Below are 19,083 nucleotides of genomic sequence, written 5' to 3' on the forward strand. Positions count from 1 at the left end.
AACTGAAGTAACCCCTTTGATGATCAAAGAACAATGCATTTTTGGTTTACAGTAGACAAGGGTCTTCTGTCGAAATGATTGTTATTCCCAAGACAAAATAACGTCCCGGACATTGGAAAACCCCATTATTCAAATCAACGTTACCGCAAACGGCTTCTTGTTGCTAAGTTACAGAACCAGCATCGTCCTCAGCCATTCTCAGCTACTGCGCATGTGCGTTATTGTCAGCTGGTGACCGAGGCATCATGGCGGCGTCCGCTCGAAGCGTGCAGTCTGCCTTGAAGAAGACGATGGTTCCTCCTTTAGTTGTAGTTTTAGGTGCTACTGGAACTGGAAAGTCGAAGTTAGCAATAGAAATCGGTAAACGTATGCAAGGGGAAATAATCAGCGCTGACTCCATGCAGGTAAGGACATTGCAACAACAAACAAATGGCCCGAGTCCTTGACGTGATAGCCACGCGTTTCTGATCAGAATATATCTTTCATTTCAAGAGTACAACATCTTAAGGATAGACAATTATTGATGAAAGAAGTCCATGTACGCGTTTATTCCCCCTTATCAGTGTCAAAATAAACCAAGACGATTGAAGATGTCCATCCCATTTCCATGCGAGGTCAGACATAAGTGGTCCTTCATAGGTATGTCGTTAGTGTATTTTACGTGTCTTGTCTAGCCAGGCAGGCTATAATGACTATACATCGCTGGACATCGTTTATGTTCAGGTTGTTGCCCCATATAAAGATCACATAACATTAATAACCCTATTGGGAAGTCAATTGTGTCGGTTGAGAAGAGAAGCTAGCCGCCACCATAACTTCTAAGTAACACATGTCGTTCTTGCTCAATCTGACTAATATGCTCACGCGTCGACATAGTAGGCAATATCCCTTGCCAAACGGCTTGCTAGCTCCACGTTGTCTCCTCACAAGTAACAAGTCTGACAATCGTGTCCATGACTGATGTAGACGCAGTGGAGTCTGGGAAATGTAGTCTGCTTTAGACTACAGCACCGTTATTTATAGCTAATTTAAATAGCTTGAAAGGAAACAGGTTGTGGCTTAATGGTTAAAGAATAAGCTAAAACTTATTATTTGCCATTATCTCGTCTGGATGTATGTTATGGCCTTTTCTATATGGTTATTCTCAGTCGAAACCTTTTAAATGCTGTAGTTAAAAAAGGATGTAAAAATTTCTGTAAAAATAAATGGTAGATCAACTCATTTTGTCAACCACTCGTCTGGGTTAGCCAGGGCTTTTGGCATGTTATAAGACAGTAGTCCATATAAGAGTGTTTATTCAAACCTCATCTTAGGAATGATGGAAGCCGGGTGAGGCATCTAGATGCAAGCCTGCAAGTGTACACACAGGAATGAGACCTAATTCACATGATTTATGGAAATGACCCCCTGTCGTGTTTTGGCGTGCATGTGCGAGCAAGAGCGCCTGTGTAACAATGCCATGATCTCTCACGCTCGCATTGTTGAGCAACTGCTGCCACCGACTCCCTCCAGCCTCCCTTGGTTCTCAGGCGATTTGTCACGGCAACCGTCTTCAAACCCAGGGTCAGGTGCATGAACGGTCGTGTAGACGGAAGGTTAGAAGCCGGTGTGTCATGATGCCTTCACCTATATCCGCCCCACCCCTGCCAAGCTGACCCCTTTAAATGATGACCTTCATGGGGAAGAGCTTACCTTGTATTCCCAACTAGCCTTCCTGTCTGTATGGTCTTCAGGGCCAGGCTCCAGGGTCGTTCACCCACCTTGGAACACATGGCGTCTTATCAGCCTGTCAGAGCTGCACATTCTTGGAGACGACGTGTTTGCGCTCTGGGACCGAGTCTTCCAGCCATGTACCTGCTACTGGGTAACTGGGTTATGCTAATAACATTCCAGAATGTTCTTGGAATTCTCCTCAACCAGCAGTTCCAGTAGCGAGGACCATTGGCCTATTTAGAGACTGTGTGTGTGTGTGTGTGTGTGTGTGTGTGTGTGTGTGTGTGTGTGTGTGTGTGTGTGTGTGTGTGTGTGTGAGAAACTGATGTGAGACGATTTGAGAACCAGGCTGTGTGTAGGCTAGCACTATGTGTGTGTTGTCTTTGGGATAGGAAACAGCCCGGTCTTGTTTGGGAGAAAGCCGCATTGTGCTGAGCCAGTGCATACTTGGGTGCTAGGCTAGGCTAGCGGTCGCTGCCGCACACAATGAATGGGACACACTGTGGCCACTGGGGAAGCGGCTATTGTATTCCCCAGAGAATCGCTTCCCACACTCCCCTAACACTCCTATTGTGCCATTGTCGCCCCCCCCACACACCCCCGACCCTTCCCAACCCAACGGCCCCCAGTTCTGTTAATGCCCCCCATCCTGTGGCCCTGGTCTGGAGTGCATCGGAATTGTGTGTGGGGGTATTATTCACTGGTTAAATATACACACTATCAATGGCGGATGCATAGACAAGTTCCTGGCCGTTGCGTCATTCTAAGAGGACGTGCCAACCGTGTAAACCACTGAATTATAAGCAGCTAAACACTGCCCCCACCCTACTCCCCCTCCACTCTTTCCGCTTCTGGGTCCCAGAAAGAGGGGTTCGAACTTTTGGATTTGGGCCTAGTTTTCAGTCTGGGGAAGGGGCGGGCGGGGGGTTAAGGCTGTTTTTTTTCCACCCGATGTGTGTGGGAAAGAATGAGGGGCCTAACATTGTGATGATGATCATAGATGGGTTTGGAGGAGGAAGGCGGGGAGACCATTGATGATATCTGTTCTGCCCTGCCGGTGCGTGGGCGGGAACCCGTGTCAGTCCGGTGGGGCCAGGGAGTTCTGAGAGCCAGAAAGCAGGAGGTCAGGAGAGTCTCACGTCGGGTCCCCAAAGGTCCCGAGGGCCAATTTTACAGGTCACCACCACCAGCCGAATTGGCCGTTGCCATAGTGTGTGTGGTTTTGTGCGTGTGCGCTCATGTTTACCAATGTGGGCGTCATGCGTGGACGGCGGCTAGTGACCTGTGTTTTAGTACTGTCCGAACACGGCCCATGGTGACAATGAGCGTCGTGGGTTGTAAAACCTTCATTTGGTAAACATTAGCGTCGTCGCATGGCGGCTGAAAGACGGGGGGCTATCCGTCATCCGGAGTGGTAGCATACGCTGCCGAATCATGAATTAATAGGGTCGAAGGCCCACATGTGTCACCGTGCTGGCTGCGTAGTCCCTGTGAAACCCTGCGGAACAAGTTGAGCTCCATAGGTCAATGAGTGGTCCACTGACACTGAGAGACGGAGGGCTGGAGGGAGGGTGAGAGAGATGGGGAGGGAGGGAGAGATGGAGAGGGAGGGAGGGAGGGAGGGAGGGAGGGAGGGAGAGAATGTGTGAACCACATCCCACGCTATCCGCTTTGTATTGCATCCTTCAAATTCATGCAGTTTTGCTCTCTTGCTCTCACTCTTGCTCTCTTCCTCCGTCTCTCTCTTCCTCTATCTCTCCATCTCTCTCTGTCTCTCTCTTCCTCTGCCCCCCTCCCTCCTCTGTCTCCCCCCCCCCCCCCCCTCCAACTCGCCTGCCTGCCTGCTGTGGGTGGGTCTGGGATTCTGACGGGTCCGTCTGGGTCGTGGCAGCTCCCACGTTCGCAGCTGTGATTCATCGTTTATCCGCTGATCAGACGCATGTGAGGGCCGACGCAGATCGCTGATGAACCCGCTCTGAGAAGGTGCGAGGGACTTTTACGACACACGTGTGTGTCTGTGCGTGAACATGCGAGCGTACACGTGTGTAGGGGAATGCACCGCCCCTATGTAGCGCTCAGCAGGAGCGGAGGGGGGGGGGGGGGTGGCGGGGGTTTAGATGGGCTCCAGGGGGGACACAAGGGAGAAACACATCCTGAAAGATTTAGTAGTCTGCCATTACTGAACACTTCCCCATGGAAGGAGTGAGGGAGTGAGAGACTGATTCAACGGAAACAAAGAAGGAGAGTAAGATGGTGCTATCGGAGGAGGATGAAAATGTATAGAAAGAGAGAAGTCAGTTTTGACTGGTGGAGATGTATTGGATGCAAAAGACATGCACCAAGGCAGGGGAGAGAAGGCAACACCTTAATGGACTATATAATGTGTAGGAATGAAGTACAGCAGATGTAAAGCTAGAAACATATTGTACAGGCTTTCTCTCTCCCCTATTATTTCTGGGGTTTCGTTCATTCAGTCTTTTCCTCTTTCATAATTTTTTTTTTTTTCTTTCTTTCAATGTTTTCTATTTATCTTTCCTTCTTTTTCCTTCTTTCTTTCTTTCTTTCCTTCCTTTCACACACCTTTTTTTTTTTCTCCCAGTTCTTTCTTTCTTCCTTTCTTTCTGAGGAACAGCTGTTTCATGCCCGGCATAAGGTTGGGCAGGCAGGCAGGCATCAGAGCTGGAACACTGGGCTTATTGTCTGAAGGCATCCCTTACACGCAGTCACTCACTCTCTGTCCCTCACACACACGCACAGGCACGCAGGCTGGGGCATACGTTAATTCCAGTCTCCGCACAGCGCTTGAGCCCACTCAGGTCATTTACGACCATGTCTATAAATCCTGTCGCACACAAAAGCAGAGAGACACACACACACACACACACACACACACACACACACACACACACACACACACACACACACACAGTTATATTTTTTTGCTACTTGTGGCTTTCATTCTTTTTATAATTTTCAGTTTGCTCCCTAGATGAGAATAAATTCAATTGTGGAGATCTTTATCCTCTTTTCTGCTCTCTTCTTGACTCTGTGGCCAATCAGCTCTATCCAACCAAACGTTCCTCGTCTGTTGCTCAGTTCATGGCTGCCGCCACCTCTTTTTCTTCTGTCTCCTTTTAATTTCTTTCGCTGGTTTTTAACCACCTGAAAGCCTTTTTCCCTTCATTTCCTCCTGCTTAAGTGCTTGTGACCGTGGTGAGGTTCCGCCCTACTTGCGCTGCTCGCTGTACTCGCCCTGTCTTTGTGAAGGGAGCGCACTAGAATTAGACTCCATGTTCGGTGCTTCCTCACACACACATGCAATTAAGTATAAGCTGTGTCTGCTTTCATAGCCCCTAACAGCAGGTTCGAATGGGACCGAGCAGAAGAAGTCTTCCATGAAAGACGAGAAGTTAAGGGTGAAAATGGAGAAACTAGCTCGCTTTTACAATCAAAGAGACTGTGTTTGTGGGAGAGGGAGAGAGCATTACTTGGAAATTGAGATTTGAACTGATGAGAACAATGGCGGGTGTGAGTGCAAGGGGCCCCGGGCTGCCTTTTCACTGAGACTGGATGTAAATCAGGGAGCAAGTAAGGAACGTGGCTTACAATGAGACGCATGACCCTGGTGCGCGCGCACACACACACACACACACACACACACACACACACACACACACACACACACACACACACACACACACACACACACACACACACACACACACACACACACACACACACACACACACACACACACACACACACACACACACACACAGCCAACTTATTCCCAATTATCTCTCTCCCTTTTTTCGCACCTTCTCCCTCTCTTTGGCCCGCGTTCTGTACGATCTCACAAAGCACATTACCACACCATTCCTTTCCCTTTTTTTTCTTTTTTCACAGATTTATTTATTCATCAAATTTGCCAAGAGCATCCTGTTCTGTGTGACAAGAACACAGTGCTCCACTCTGGGCACGGGGCCGTCTGGGTATCCTGCTTGTCTCTGTATTCTCTTCCTTCCCTCCATCCATATCCTCCTTGAACTCCCTTCCATTTTACACTCTGCCTCTTTTTTTATCTCTTCTACTCCCCAAAAAGTCAAACTCTGAGCCTCAAACCCTTTTCCGAGTTCACCGACAACACAACCCAAGTCATTTTGGTCTGTTCTTCCGCCCCATGCATCCTGCTGTCTGACAGCGGTGTCGTGTGGAGATAACACTGAATTATTCCTCAGCTGCTTGTCCCACTTGACCCTAAACACACGCACAGGCGTGCCTCCAATCTTCAGGCCTAGGGTTTACATCAGGTTAATGTTTTAACCCCGCTCCCCAGTGGTCCTTTGGGAGCCAGTGCTTCAGAGTGGAAGCTGGGATTACTCCATTGCTATGGCGCAATGACGCAGCCCAGGCTTCACACGCATTCTTTGTGTTTAGGATGAGCGTGTGTGTGTGTGTGTGATAGCGCATCGCACACCGTCGCCACATTCTAGCAAGGCCAAGCTCTCTTCGCGTGGCTCTGTGTTTATTTACACTCCCCTCAGTATTTCACCTCAGTGCTTATGAAACGAAAAGAAACCTTGTCCACCGCTCTGGCAGGGAATTAACAATAACGTCCAAATGAAAGAAAACATGGACTGCATTATTAATCCCCCACACCCTTATTGTTCCAACGTAACGCCTGTTTAATTATTCACGTCACGGTGCTGGTGTAAGTCCTCATCATTACCCAGGGTTCTCTGCTGCATGCTGCGCCCCTTTGTGATCGTTGATTGGTTCATTGTTTGTTTGTTTTCTGTTTTCTTTCTCCAGGTCTACCAGGGCCTGGACATCATCACCAATAAGGTGACGACGAAGGAGCGTGCCCAGTGCACACATCACATGATCGGCTTCGTGGACCCACTGGTCAGCAGCTACACCGTTGTTGACTTCAGGAACAAAGCCCTCCCCCTCATATCCTTATTTGGCAAGCGGCAGAAGCGTGCTGATGGCGGGTATCTGGTTCAGTGACATCTCGGGCCTGGTGGCGATATCTCGCCCAACACCTTTTCGTGTGTGTGTGTGTGTGTGTGTGTGTGTGTGTGTGTGTGTGTGTGTGTGTGTGTGTGTGTGTGTGTGTGTGTGTGTGTGTGTGTGTGTGTGTGTGTGTGTGTGTGTGTGTGTGTGTGTGTGTGGGGCACGCACGCATCTATCCAGGGAATGCTTGGCCCTGCTTGTGTGTGTGGTGTGTCCTGGTTCTGGCAGAGTGTCGCCTGCTGCAGATGTTTCACTGAAATGAGAAGAGAGATCACTAGAGGGGATATAAATAGAGGGGACCGTGTGGCTGACACGCACTGGGCAGCAGCACCTCCTCACAGACACACAGGCTGTAACACGTGGAAAAGAGGAGGCGATAACTAGAGGTGGTATTAATAGATCAGCAGGGCTCAGCCACACACAGAGAGAGAGAGAGAGAGAGAGAGCGCGCGCCTAAGAATAGGCTTAGACCAACGCCAGCCTGAATGCAATGTGTATGTAGACCTTATCTAGGAATGGACAGAAAGAGAGCGATTGTGAAATCGGTATAGGATGGCGGGTGTGTGTATCTTAGGAAGAAGGATGTGGGGGCTGATGGGTAATTGTGGGCGGGGCGCTCTGTCTGCCTCTCCCTTTTCAAGGATTTTCCTCCCCTTTACTCTGATACATGTCACCCCCCCCCCCCCCCCCCCCCCCATTACAGAATAACTTCCCCATCTCTTGGATCACGGTGACATTAGGGGGTGTGTGTGTGGGGCAGAGGCCATAAAAAGAGAAGGACCTGGTTTCTCTCTGGAAGATCTTCACTCATCTCGCTCTCTCTCAAAAAGAGCATGGGCTTGTTCACGTGAATCCTTATGTTGTCTCGCTTGTTCTTCTCAGGGGAGAGAGTGAGAGAAGCTCTGTGTGGTAGAGTGAGTGAGAGAAGACTGACTGAGATGAAAGACTGTCTCTGTGGTATTTTAAAGAAAAAGGCGTGAGACACACACACACAGCATTTATGTTTTACTGAAACTGGCCGGATTTGGTTTGGAGCCGTGCTGCATGAGTGATTGAACATTAAATAAAGGCTTTCGGGTTGGTTGCTTCCCTAACTAATTGGAACATCGAGGACCTGCACACCAGAAGCAAGCTGCCAATCATAGTTGGCGGGACCAACTATTACATCGAGTCGTTGCTGTGGAAAGTCCTGGTGGATACACGGGTTTGTAGCTTTAAGGAATCTATCTATCAAATCTGTACTTCCAATTACACACTCAGTTACACACACACACGCCTTCTCCGCTTCATCAAACCATGGAAACTTCTGCCAAGTCAAAGCGATGAACCTCTTACCTTGCACATGTACGGACACTTAGAGCTGTCTTAAGCCAATCAGAGGCTTCCTAATGACCTCTTGAACCAATCAGAAGCCATTCTAATAACTCTTTAATCAGAAGCATGATTGGGAGCCTGATTTGTTTGTAACTCTCTAACCATTTAGAAATCTTCAAAATAACTCCTGCATCAATCAGCAGCCTTCCTCATAACTCTAACCAATTAGAGCCCTCCCTGTTTACCAGCCGAAATAAGCCAACGGTGATATCTTAAATGTGCTTGCTTCATCTTAAGGCCAAGAAAAGCAGCCACGAAAAAAAGAAAAGTATCCTATCTTATTGTTTTTTGGAAGCAAGTAAAGGCGAGATTATGCATGCATTCTTGATGCTACAAGCAGAAAATCGTACTTACTTCCCCCGATAAATAAGCCGAATGAATTATTGATTGTTTCAGCAATAGACCAGCAAATTATGCAATTTATTCTGTAATGTCTTATCAATTATTGACTTACGGCGGGTACAATTTTTAGTATTTAGTTTCTTGATTCCAGCAGGAGAAGGCAGAGTCGGCGAAAGCAGGAGAAGACCGGGCTGCGCTGAGGAAGGCGGAGCTGGAGAAAATGGGCGGGGCCGAGCTGCACAAGAGACTGATGGAGGTGGACCCCAAGATGGCCGCCATGTTGCACCCCAACAACGCGCGCAAGATCGCCAGGTAGGTACGTAAAGAAAAAGGGTTGATTTAGCTGTGAAATGCAGGGAAAATCCAGAGGATAAAACGATGTCTTAAAGCAGTAGGATTCTAAACTGAGACTCATTCGATGTATGTGTGTGTGTGACAACACATGCTTGATCCGGCAAGGAATGTGTGAAAAGCATGACTGCCTCCTGATAGTGATTGTCTTGTTTCCTTAATGAGGTGTCACAATGTCACAGTGTACAAGGAACCATGATGCTTCAGTATGTATGTGTGTGGGTGGGTGGGGTGTGTGTGTATGTGTGTGTGTGTGTGCCTGGCCAACAGCCGTTTATTTATAAGTCAGCTTACGAGTGACACAAATTACACCCCTAATGTCTGTTTTGTGGTGCGCTGGCGGAGTTCCTCTCCGTCGCTATCGACCCCAGATAAGCCGAAAAATCCAAAAATCACGACCACTACTTCTATTTAAGCCTCCACATGCACACACACACGCACACACAGATCTGTAAGTGTGTCCACTACTGTGATCTTTGTTTGCGCGAAGGGGGTTTCGGTTACACAGTTCCTCTGGCTGACGGGAAATGTGTTTGTTAGCGAGTGACCTCCTTCCTCGATCGTGACCTTTGAGCGCGAGTGCCGCTGAGGAAGTCTGCCGCCGGAATTTGAATCTTAGTCCCTTTCAAAAAAAAAAGAAGAAAATACAAAAATGCAGAAGCTGCAATCTTAGGTGGCTATAAGCAGGAGAACTACGTGCAAGAAAACGTCTCTTTCTAGTTCACTCCCTTTCATTGATTGTCTTTTAACTCAGGGACGCGCCTTTGTGGTCCCGTTTGATGAGTCGGCATGACGACCTCAATGTCCACAATATAGTTTAGTTCACGCAACGCGGACAACCTCCCCCGACACACTTGACATGCCCTAGGGTGGGTTCTGTTGTTGCCCTAGGGTGGGTTCTGTGGTTGCCCTAGGGTGGGTTCTGTTGATGACCTAGGGTGGGTTCTGTTGATGATCTAGGGTGGGTTCTGTTGTTGCCCTAGGGTGGGTTCTGTTGTTGCCCTAGGGTGGGTTCTGTTGTTGCCCTAGGGTGGGTTCTGTTGTTGCCCTAGGGTGGGTTCTGTTGTTGCCCTAGGGTGGGTTCTGTTGTTGCCCTAGGGTTGGTTCTGTTGATGCCCTAGGGTGGGTTCTGTTGATGACCTAGTGTTTTGTGGTTGCGGTGGTCCGCAGGAGTCTGCAGGTGCACGAGGACACGGGCGTGGCCCACAGCCGCTGGCTGGAGGAGCAGCAAGGCCAGGAGGGGGCGGGCGGGCTGGGGGGGCCGCTGCGCTACCCCGACCCCTGCATCTTCTGGCTGCACGCCGACATGCAAGGTAGACACACACACACACACACACACACACACACACACACACACACACACACACACACACACACACACACACACACACACACACACACACACACACACACACACACAGTTTCACATAGGTGTTAGCTGATGTTATTTTTCCCGGTGTGTGTGTGTTGCTATGTTATCCCCGGCCGGGACAGCTCTGGACGTGCGTCTGGACGCCCGCGTGGACGCCATGCTGTCCGCGGGGCTCATGGAGGAGCTCAGGGACTTCCACGAGCGCTACAACCAGCGCAGGCTCCAGGAGGACAGGTAACGGCAGCGGACACACAAGCTGTGGTTGGAGTTGCAAGATAATTTTTTCAATCACATGACCAGTTCGATTGGATTGAATTCCCCACTGCCTTCATTTCCATCAGGTAAAACCGGGTTAACGGACCAACCCACACTTCTTGCTTGCTTTTTTTCCCCCACATGAGGTGTTTGGGTGTAGGGGTGGGTTTGATTTATAGCACAGATTCTCCCCATGCTAATGCCCGAGTTCTCCTAATTGCTGAATATGGCCGTAGACCTTCCCGGGTAGGGATCTTTTATTTTCCTTTTTTTTTCCTTTTTCGCAAGCGGCATTGATATGCTGAGTCTGTCTGTTGGTGGCTGACTGTGTGTGGGTTGACGCCCAAGCGTTTCTGTGCGCTTTTGCTGGCGTGCACATGGGCTATTGATTGATGGGGTGTGGCTGCAGGAAATTGATGCACTGGTGGCAAGGTGCCCAGGATGCTGCCTGCACCCCCCCCCCTCCATCGTTCTTACTCCCCCTCTTCCTTCCTTTTAAATGCTGCATTAGCCCAGAACACCACCCCACCAACACCACCACCACCCTGACTTCTATGGCAAGAGGACAAGGTCAAACCTATCCCTGTTTCTCTCTCGCTCTCTCTCGCGTGCTCTCGCTCTCTCTCGCTCCTCTCCATCTTTCCCTCTCCATTTCATTGACTCACTGCATTTCCTGTGCGCTATTCTCCAATTTCTCCATCTCTCTCTCTCTCTCTCTCTCTCTCTCTCTCTCTCTCTCTCTCTCTCTCTCTCTCTCTCTCTCTCTCTCTCTCTCTCTCTCTCTCTCTCTCTCTCTCTCTCTCTCTCTCTCTCTCTCTCTCTCTCTCTCTCTCTCTCTCTCTCTCTCTCTCTCTCTCTCTCTCTCTCTCTCTCTCTCTCTCTCTCTTCCCCCCCCCCCCCCCCCTCTTTCCATCCTCACAAGCCACGTTGTCTCGTCTTCTTGGGTGCTCTATTTTCTTCTCTCCATCCATATCCTACTCTCCTCTCTCTCCCTGCTCCCTTGATCCTGCCAAACCTGCCCCGGTCTCCGGTCACCTTGGTCGGGCAGGGAAACGCTATCCTGGCCCTGGGGCATTCTCTGTGTCTATCCGCCGTGTCTTTCCGCCGTGTCTCTCTGTCTCCATGTCTCTGTGTCAGCCTGGCCCACAAAAGTATCACAATATGCCCAGACTTCTCCTGCTTGGTCTGGGAGGAAACAAGAGGGGAAGATGGAGGGAGGGATGGCGTGAGGGGGAAGCTGAGAGAGGGAAAGAGGGAGAGAGAGTTTAACAGGAGGTCGAGGAGAACAGATCTAAATGAGCCACGATTGGTTGTGTCTGAAGCGGCAGATGGACTAAGAGATGGACTAAGAGTCTATTTTTCTCCTCCTGATAGACTGTTCATATTTCTGTTTCGATAGATTGTTAACCCGATGCCTCTCCCCAACCCCCCCCCCCCCCTCCCCCCTCCCCCCTCCCCTCCTCCTGTCAGTCAAGACTACCAGCACGGCATCTTCCAGTCCATTGGCTTTAAGGAGTTCCACCAGTACCTGACGGCCCCCGAGGACTGCGGCCAACGGGAGACCCTCCGAGACAAAGGTCTCATCCTTTAAACCGCAGTCAGTTCCATAGCCATTCAAATCCACTGCAGTTTCTTCTTCATTTTCGAAATAGGATTTAAACCAAGGCGTTCTAGTGTACTATTTGCATCGTGTTTTGGCAACGGGTCACTTTTTCTGATCCTTTGAAAACATTTGTTGATGATGGTAATGATGATTGATTTAATGTGTGCCCTTTGTCTGACCCCATGTGGTATCTCGTCCTCGAGTGACTCCCTTCCTGTGCTTCTCGCCAGGTACCGAGGCGCTGAAGAACGCCACCAGGCGGTACGCCCGGCAACAGAACAAATGGGTCCGCAACCGCTTCCTCAAACGTCAGTGCTCTTTGTGTTTGGGTTTACTGTGTTGTGTGTGTGTAGGGGGGGGGGGGGTGGAGGTTTGTGGCGTCATGTGGGTTTGTGGAAAGGATGTGTTTGCTTTTAGGCATGTACCTAGCATTGGTGTGTGTGTGTATGTGTTTGTGTGTGGGATTGTGTAGAGGTGGGGGGGGGGGGGCCTCTACCCCTTCTTCAGTGCTGGAACTAATCAGTACTCACTCTAACAAGATGGGATTCACACACTCTATTAAACTAGCAATAAGCCCTTTGTAGCTCTATACTGCAGTGTTGGCTGTGTGTATGTTTGTGTATCTCCCTGTATCCTTCCCATTCACAACAATATCAGAATTGTACCCATCCCTCCCAAAACAATTTCAACAATTGATACAATACTAATTGAAATTATACAACTTGCATATGCGTTATCCCCCGCCAAACATTTCAATTTCACATCGTTTTCAATTTCACAACCGTGTTTCGGTATCGCTGACCAAAAAACACGGTTGTGGAATACATGGCTGCTGTGGTACCGCCTACAAATGTATGTTTTCCCATCAGCATCCCTTACCTTCCTGTTCCCATCAAACGTTGCAACACTCAAATCAGCAAGGTCAGCGAGTGGCCAGAGGATCCGAAAAGGGGGTGAACTGTAAAATCAGTTTCTGCTTTTAGTTTCCCTTTCTTTAACTTCTAGGAAAAGGGCCGATGTTTTTACGCAACATATAGTGAATGTTTCCTCTGTCCACGCTTGTGCATGTCCCCCTGCATTGGTACCTAAACGTAGGGACGCTGAACCTGACTTCGTGCTCTGCTTACCTGGTCATCTTGGAGTCGTAGCGTGGCCTGTAGTAACCCGACTACCGCCTCATCCTGTTAGCGCTAAGTGGCTTACGCCGCTCCACACTGTAAACCCCCCAGTAAGGCTCTGACACCACTACACACAGACACACACGCACACACACAGACTGTGTGCATACACATACTAAACCGGCACACGTACTAGGCATACACACATACTAGGCATACATGAGTACTGTGCACACACGCACTGGTTTACACAAACTGCACACACATAAAACTACTCGCACCAAAAGAAAATTGCGGGATGGCATTTCAACCCATTTTTTTTTGCAATATTATTATTTGGTGTCCAGAAAAGGCTAATGATTTCAAGTATTATTTAATTAATCTGACTAATATCAACACTGAATCGAGTATTTACTTGATTCAGTAAATACTTGATTCTACCTCTTTTTACCTTCTATTTCCTTAAGGAAACATTCCAACCTCAATGTTGCAGGTGAATTTGGAGTTCTCGGCACCCTGAAAGACACACACACACACACACACACACATACACATACACACACACACACACCCCAGGATCCAACACCATGCTTGTAAAATGGTTTCAGAGTGAACCTAAGCCCTACTCTTACACCCAAACGGATCGGGTTAATCTGTTGAAAGAGGTATGGAAGAAGGCATCAGAGTCACCTAGAAAGCTTCAAGTATAAACCCTGAATAGCACATATTCCTTGAGTCACTTTGGATTATAATGTGAACATAACAATGACGTGTTTTGGCATGGGGAGTTTGTCACAATCATGTGTTATGAGTTGGTGGTTCAGTGACAAACCGTCTCCAGTCAAAACAAAACTCGGCTCAGACAGACTCTGCCATCCAGAGACAGTGAGTCTATGTAAGTTCATGGTCCACTAAAGCTGCTCTACAGAGGAAGCAACTCAGAAACTTTAAAAAGATGGAAAGAGAAGGAAAGAAAGCCATGTAATCCGAACCACTTGTGGGTAGAAGGTGACACACACACACACACACACACACACACACACACACACACACACACACACACACACACACACACACACACACACACACACACACACACACACACACACACACACACACACACACACACACACACACACACACACACACACGGAGCAGCAGCAGCCGCCAGTGTAGAAGGGGGCACAGCTGGCACTCGCTGACGGCCTGCTGCGACAGGTGGGCTGCTGTATCAACAGGGAGGGCAGCAGACGCCCTGCTGCAGGAGAGCCCGACCCACCACGCTTGTGTGTGTGTGTGTGTGTGTGTGTGTTTCCCGATCCACGGGGCCAGGGCGTGCCACTCTTTGTCCCCCGCCTCCACCTGCTCTCTCTTATCGTCCGTCTTTCACTCTTGGGGAGATTAGCAGAGTACGATTTCACCCCCCCGAACAAGAAGGAGCGGGGCTTGTGGAGAAGAGGGGGATTCTCCGTCCAGCATCTGGCAGACCCCCCCCTACCCCCCCCCCCACCCCCTCTCTCTTTACCTCCACTCTTCACAGCAGACGCGTCTGGCGGTCAAGGGACAAAGGGGGCGAGAGAGAGACGGACGGGGGCGTCGTCAAGAGAGGTAGTCGGTAAAGGATCAAGAGAGAGAGAGAGAGAGAGAGAGAGAGAGAGAGAGAGAGAGAGAGAGAGAGAGAGAGAGAGAGAGAGAGAGAGAGGGGGAGAGGGAGATATGAAGGGCTGTCTGAGGTGAAGTGTTTACCCGTTCAGAGGGTGGCGGGACGTTGCGTACACAATAAAGGTATGCGCGGCTCACCGCCACCACAACCATCTGCCCGCCCTTTTACCAGCAACACAAAAAGGACTCTCTTACACACACACACACACACGGCAATTGTGTCCATGAAACCCGATGCTTAAATTAAGGGTCACCCGCTTGCTTTCATGTCGAAGCAAACGCGCACAACAGGCCCTCCCTGACACATGCTGAGACGCGCACACACACTGGTGGGGGTTCTATTCCTCCTGTTTCTTCTTTTGTTGCATTGAGTGGCGCAGTGTCACTGAGCAAGGCACGAAAGCAAGGCGTGTGTGCGTGTGTGTGTGTGTGTGTGTGTGTGTGTGTGTGTGTGTGTGTGTGTGTGCGCGTTATATATAAACATAAAGCATAACCCATGCGCTGTGGTCGTGTTGTAAGGCGGTCCGTTTAGGGGCCCGGCTCACTGTACAGTCTTTATGTCAGGCGGGGGTGCTGGGGGCCGCGCGAGTGGCGGGGCCAAAACAAACGGCCCTCTGTCCCCCTCCTCCTGCTGTTCAGAGCAAATGCGATCCGAGCCATCCAAAACAACGACCCTAGCCAGTACCGTTGCAAACGAATGAGTGCGTGAAACATGTGAACGGCTTTAAGCCAGCGTGCCCACTGTCCCTGAGCAAAGCCCCTTAACGCTCTCCGATGATCTGGCTGTCTCCTTGTGTGGTCGGCACCGCCGTGGGTGAATGAACATGTACGACCGGGTGAATGTGAGGCAATGATTGTAAAGCGCTTCAAGTGGCCACGGGTCAAGAAGAGTGCGGTATAAATGGCGTCTATTTACCAGAATGTAAAATTAGACGCAGCGTGAGAGCCAAGTGTGGCCGGTTGCTGCGGGCGCGGGCTGCGTTTAGTTTTATGGCTCCCTTTAAGATGGAGCTCATTAAAGACGTACATTGTTCCCCAGGCCATCGTCCTGACAGACCCCAACGCTGTTATTTATTTTGATGAATGCCCTGCGGCGTGGGGATGGTACAGTAGAAACACTGTTTCCTGTCAGCGTCCAGTCCAACACACTTCAGCTTATCATCCCAGTTGGTTTACTGTGTGTGTGTGTGTGTGTGTGTGTGTGTGTGGCTGTGTGTGTGTGTGGCTGTGTGTGTTTTTGAGAGAGGGATTATGCAATAATTGAGTCGCTGTGCCTTCAGGGGTTGAAATTAATTTACCTGTGTGTGTGTGTATAGGATGAAGGAAGCAGGAAGCTGAGGATTTTATAATGGAGTCGGGAGAGGAGAGATGCAGACGGATGTGTAGTAAGACTGAGAAAGTCAGTCCAACGGGGAGATGATTAGACAGATGTGTGTGCAGACAGACGGATGGGTAGTAAGACACGCACGCACGCACGCACACACTAGGAGGGTAGATATCCCATCAGACAGGCGTACAGATAAGACGGTCAGACAGATAAATGGCCACATAGATGTTCAGACAGTCAGTCAGGGTTGCGGGGCCTGCTGCTGAGTCTGCTGACTGGAGCAAAACCGAAATGAGAGAGAGAGGGGGAGAGAGAGAAAGAGGAAGGTAGAGGGGGAGAGAGAGTTTTTGCAAGTGAAAGAGAAAGGGATCATTAGAAGGAAGTGAAAGCTCAAACATCGGTGTTGCAGTCAGGGAGAGAGAGAGAGAGAGATAGAGAGAGTGATGATGGGGTTGCAATGAGAGAGAGAGTGCAAGGGACATGATTAGTATGGGATGGAGAGAGAGGGAGAGAGAGGGGGGGGGGGGGGGGAGAGAGACATTATCGAGCTGGTGTGAGTCAGCAAAGTGCCAGAGCTTCAGGGCGTGGCTGCACCCACTAACCCAGCTCTCCGCTGGGTGCAACCACAGGGCCAGGATCCACCCCTCCCCCTGTCTCCCCCCCTCCCGCCTCCCATGGTCACGCTAACACGACAGATCTTAAACACAGGCTAGGCTTCACTACCACATTGGACTCGCCACACCACACACTCTTTATAGCATTCTCGACATTGTGCGTCTGTACGTGTGTGTTGTAATCGTTTCTGTGTTTGTACGAACCGTGCGCTGACCACACTGTGTGCGTCTGTCTGTGTCTTTCTTTTCAGTGTATTGTTAGCGTGTGGTTATTGTTCCTGTGTGCCTGCTTGTGGGCTCCCTGGTGTTGTGTCTGTGTATATATAGATAGATATATCCCTTGTGCTGACCACACTGTGTGTGTGTGTGTGTGTGTGTGTGTGTGTGCAGGTCCAGGGGGCAGCGTGCCGGCGGTGTATGGCCTGGATGTGTCTGATGTCTCCCGGTGGGAGGAGACTGTGCTGGAGCCTGCACTGCAGATCCTCCACAGCCTCACTAAGGTGGGGTCAATGGTCGCCTCTCTTTCTTCCTTTCCTTCTAATTCTTTTCTCTCCCTTGCTCAACCCTCCGTCTATTTTGATAAAACCTTGTTTTAGCATACAGGCTCAAATTAAATCCTACGTTGACAAAAAATATCTGTCAACCTGACTTTCAGGGTGAGAGTCCGGCCATAGAGCCAATCAGAGTGGAGGAGGCGGAGCTTACCAACAAGCGCAGCCGGCACACCTGTGAGCTGTGCGACAAAGTCATCATCGGTGACCTGGAGTGGACAGGTGAGCCATTTGACTTATTTGCCACACAGGGAGTGTGTGCTTAACATTCTCGGCACCGGGTCAAGCTGTTTCACCGTCCAGTGAACTTGGTCTATTGTTATTTCCCCCTCGCGATCGTTTCCGTGCAAATAAGTTAGTTATTGCCCTCTATCTTCCTGCATCCCTCTGGCATGAGATAAAGTGGAGACTGTGTGTTTGTTATTCATAGTGTTATGTCTTTTAACGAGAGTTCTGGCAAAGAGGATTTTCTGTTCCGTTGGAAAATATAATGCATATTTATGAATCAAACCACTTGTTTAATTCACTTCAAAAGAGGCCGCCTGCCTGAAAAAAACTATTGATTACTAATAATAACATACTGTATATTATCGCCTCTAGCCCATTTAAAATCCAAGAAGCACCACAGCCACGTGAGGAAGAGGAGGAAGGTGGAGGCCTGCCCTGATGAGGGGCCCGCTCCAGGGACCCTCCAGGGGGCCCAGACCGCCCCGCTCAGCCCCGGCCGTCTCCGTCCAGACGCCCTCGGGCCGAACTCCAGAGACGCCTCTCCTGATTCATCCTGAATCCCGAGTCCCAGCCACCGCGGGGCCCGGCGGTACCAGGGGGAGCCGGGGGCCCGCGAGTACCAGGAGGGGGCCGGCACGCCAGACCTTTGGACCGCTGCACTGGTTGGAGGTTAACTCATAAGCACTGAAGCTATCCCGTGGAAATCATTAACGGACCCCAGCAAATTCCTTTTCGATGAAGCGGGACAGGTCCTGTCGGAATTGACTGGAATCTCCCACAGTCTGCCAAATGTTTCCCGTCCAGTACAACACAGACGTCATCCTCGTATCTGAGTGAAGAAACGCAACTTTTGGACTGGACACCGGAAAGAGGAAACAGCCGTTATGGACGGAGCTGGATCCAGACGTTTATTTTCACACTTGACTAACTTCTATATGGAAGACAGAGGTTTATTGTTTTATTAATAATCCGTCCTTACAGACGTGGCTCTTTTAAGGTCCGACACTGTGTTGTGTGGGGGGGGTTGGTCTCCTCTATCGAGCGCAGTCATTTGTGGCCACGGACAACCTTATTGGGGGGGGGGGGGGGGGGATTAAACGAAATGCATCAAGATGTTTTATGTCTTTGTGTCGCTCCGATGTCGGTAATGTTCCGTCTCGTCTCGAACCCCGGGGGCGATCTTGGCAGCGCGGCGCCGTCCTGATGTCTCATAAGGGATGCTGCTCGCTCCTGATTGGAGTTGTTATCATGTTGTCATCATCACGGTGTCGCTCTGACACCGTGTCGCTCGCTCGCTCACTGCCGTGGAGCGAGCGAACCGTAGATCATGTCGTTCGTGGGATGGGTTGGCCGAAACCCAACGCGCCCTGAGTGAATCCTGACATCTGAAGTGTTCTCGTCTCGTACAGAGCCCTGGAGCGGACTTGGCAGCTCTGCACCCCGGTGCTTCACAAAGGGCTGCGACTTGCTCATGATTGTAGTCGTCGCTTAATAAATATCTAAAGGATAAAAACCCACAAATAGAGTACCTGGTTTGGAAAGTGGTTCTACACACGA

General features: G+C 49.9%; 1 protein-coding gene across 2 annotated transcripts; it reads left to right on the forward strand.

The window, feature by feature from the left end:
- The first annotated feature begins 203 nt into the window (after window positions 1-203).
- Window positions 204-18,583, forward strand: trit1 (tRNA isopentenyltransferase 1). 2 transcript variants are annotated; one of them, XM_056582883.1, is made up of 11 exons: window positions 204-404; window positions 6,526-6,665; window positions 7,834-7,933; window positions 8,597-8,757; window positions 9,967-10,109; window positions 10,291-10,402; window positions 11,894-12,000; window positions 12,257-12,334; window positions 17,138-17,247; window positions 17,403-17,520; window positions 17,899-18,583. In XM_056582883.1, exons 1-11 carry the CDS (start codon window positions 246-248, stop codon window positions 18,081-18,083), a joined length of 1,413 nt encoding a protein of 470 aa, XP_056438858.1. In that variant the 5' UTR covers window positions 204-245; the 3' UTR covers window positions 18,084-18,583. The 2 variants fall into 2 exon arrangements, with proteins under 2 accessions (XP_056438858.1, XP_056438859.1); XM_056582884.1 differs by having other exon boundaries at window positions 8,600-8,757.
- The last annotated feature ends 500 nt before the right edge of the window (window positions 18,584-19,083 follow it).

The sequence above is a fragment of the Gadus chalcogrammus genome, chromosome 22, assembly GCF_026213295.1.
Source record: "Gadus chalcogrammus isolate NIFS_2021 chromosome 22, NIFS_Gcha_1.0, whole genome shotgun sequence".
NCBI classification, from domain to species: Eukaryota; Metazoa; Chordata; class Actinopteri; order Gadiformes; family Gadidae; genus Gadus; species Gadus chalcogrammus.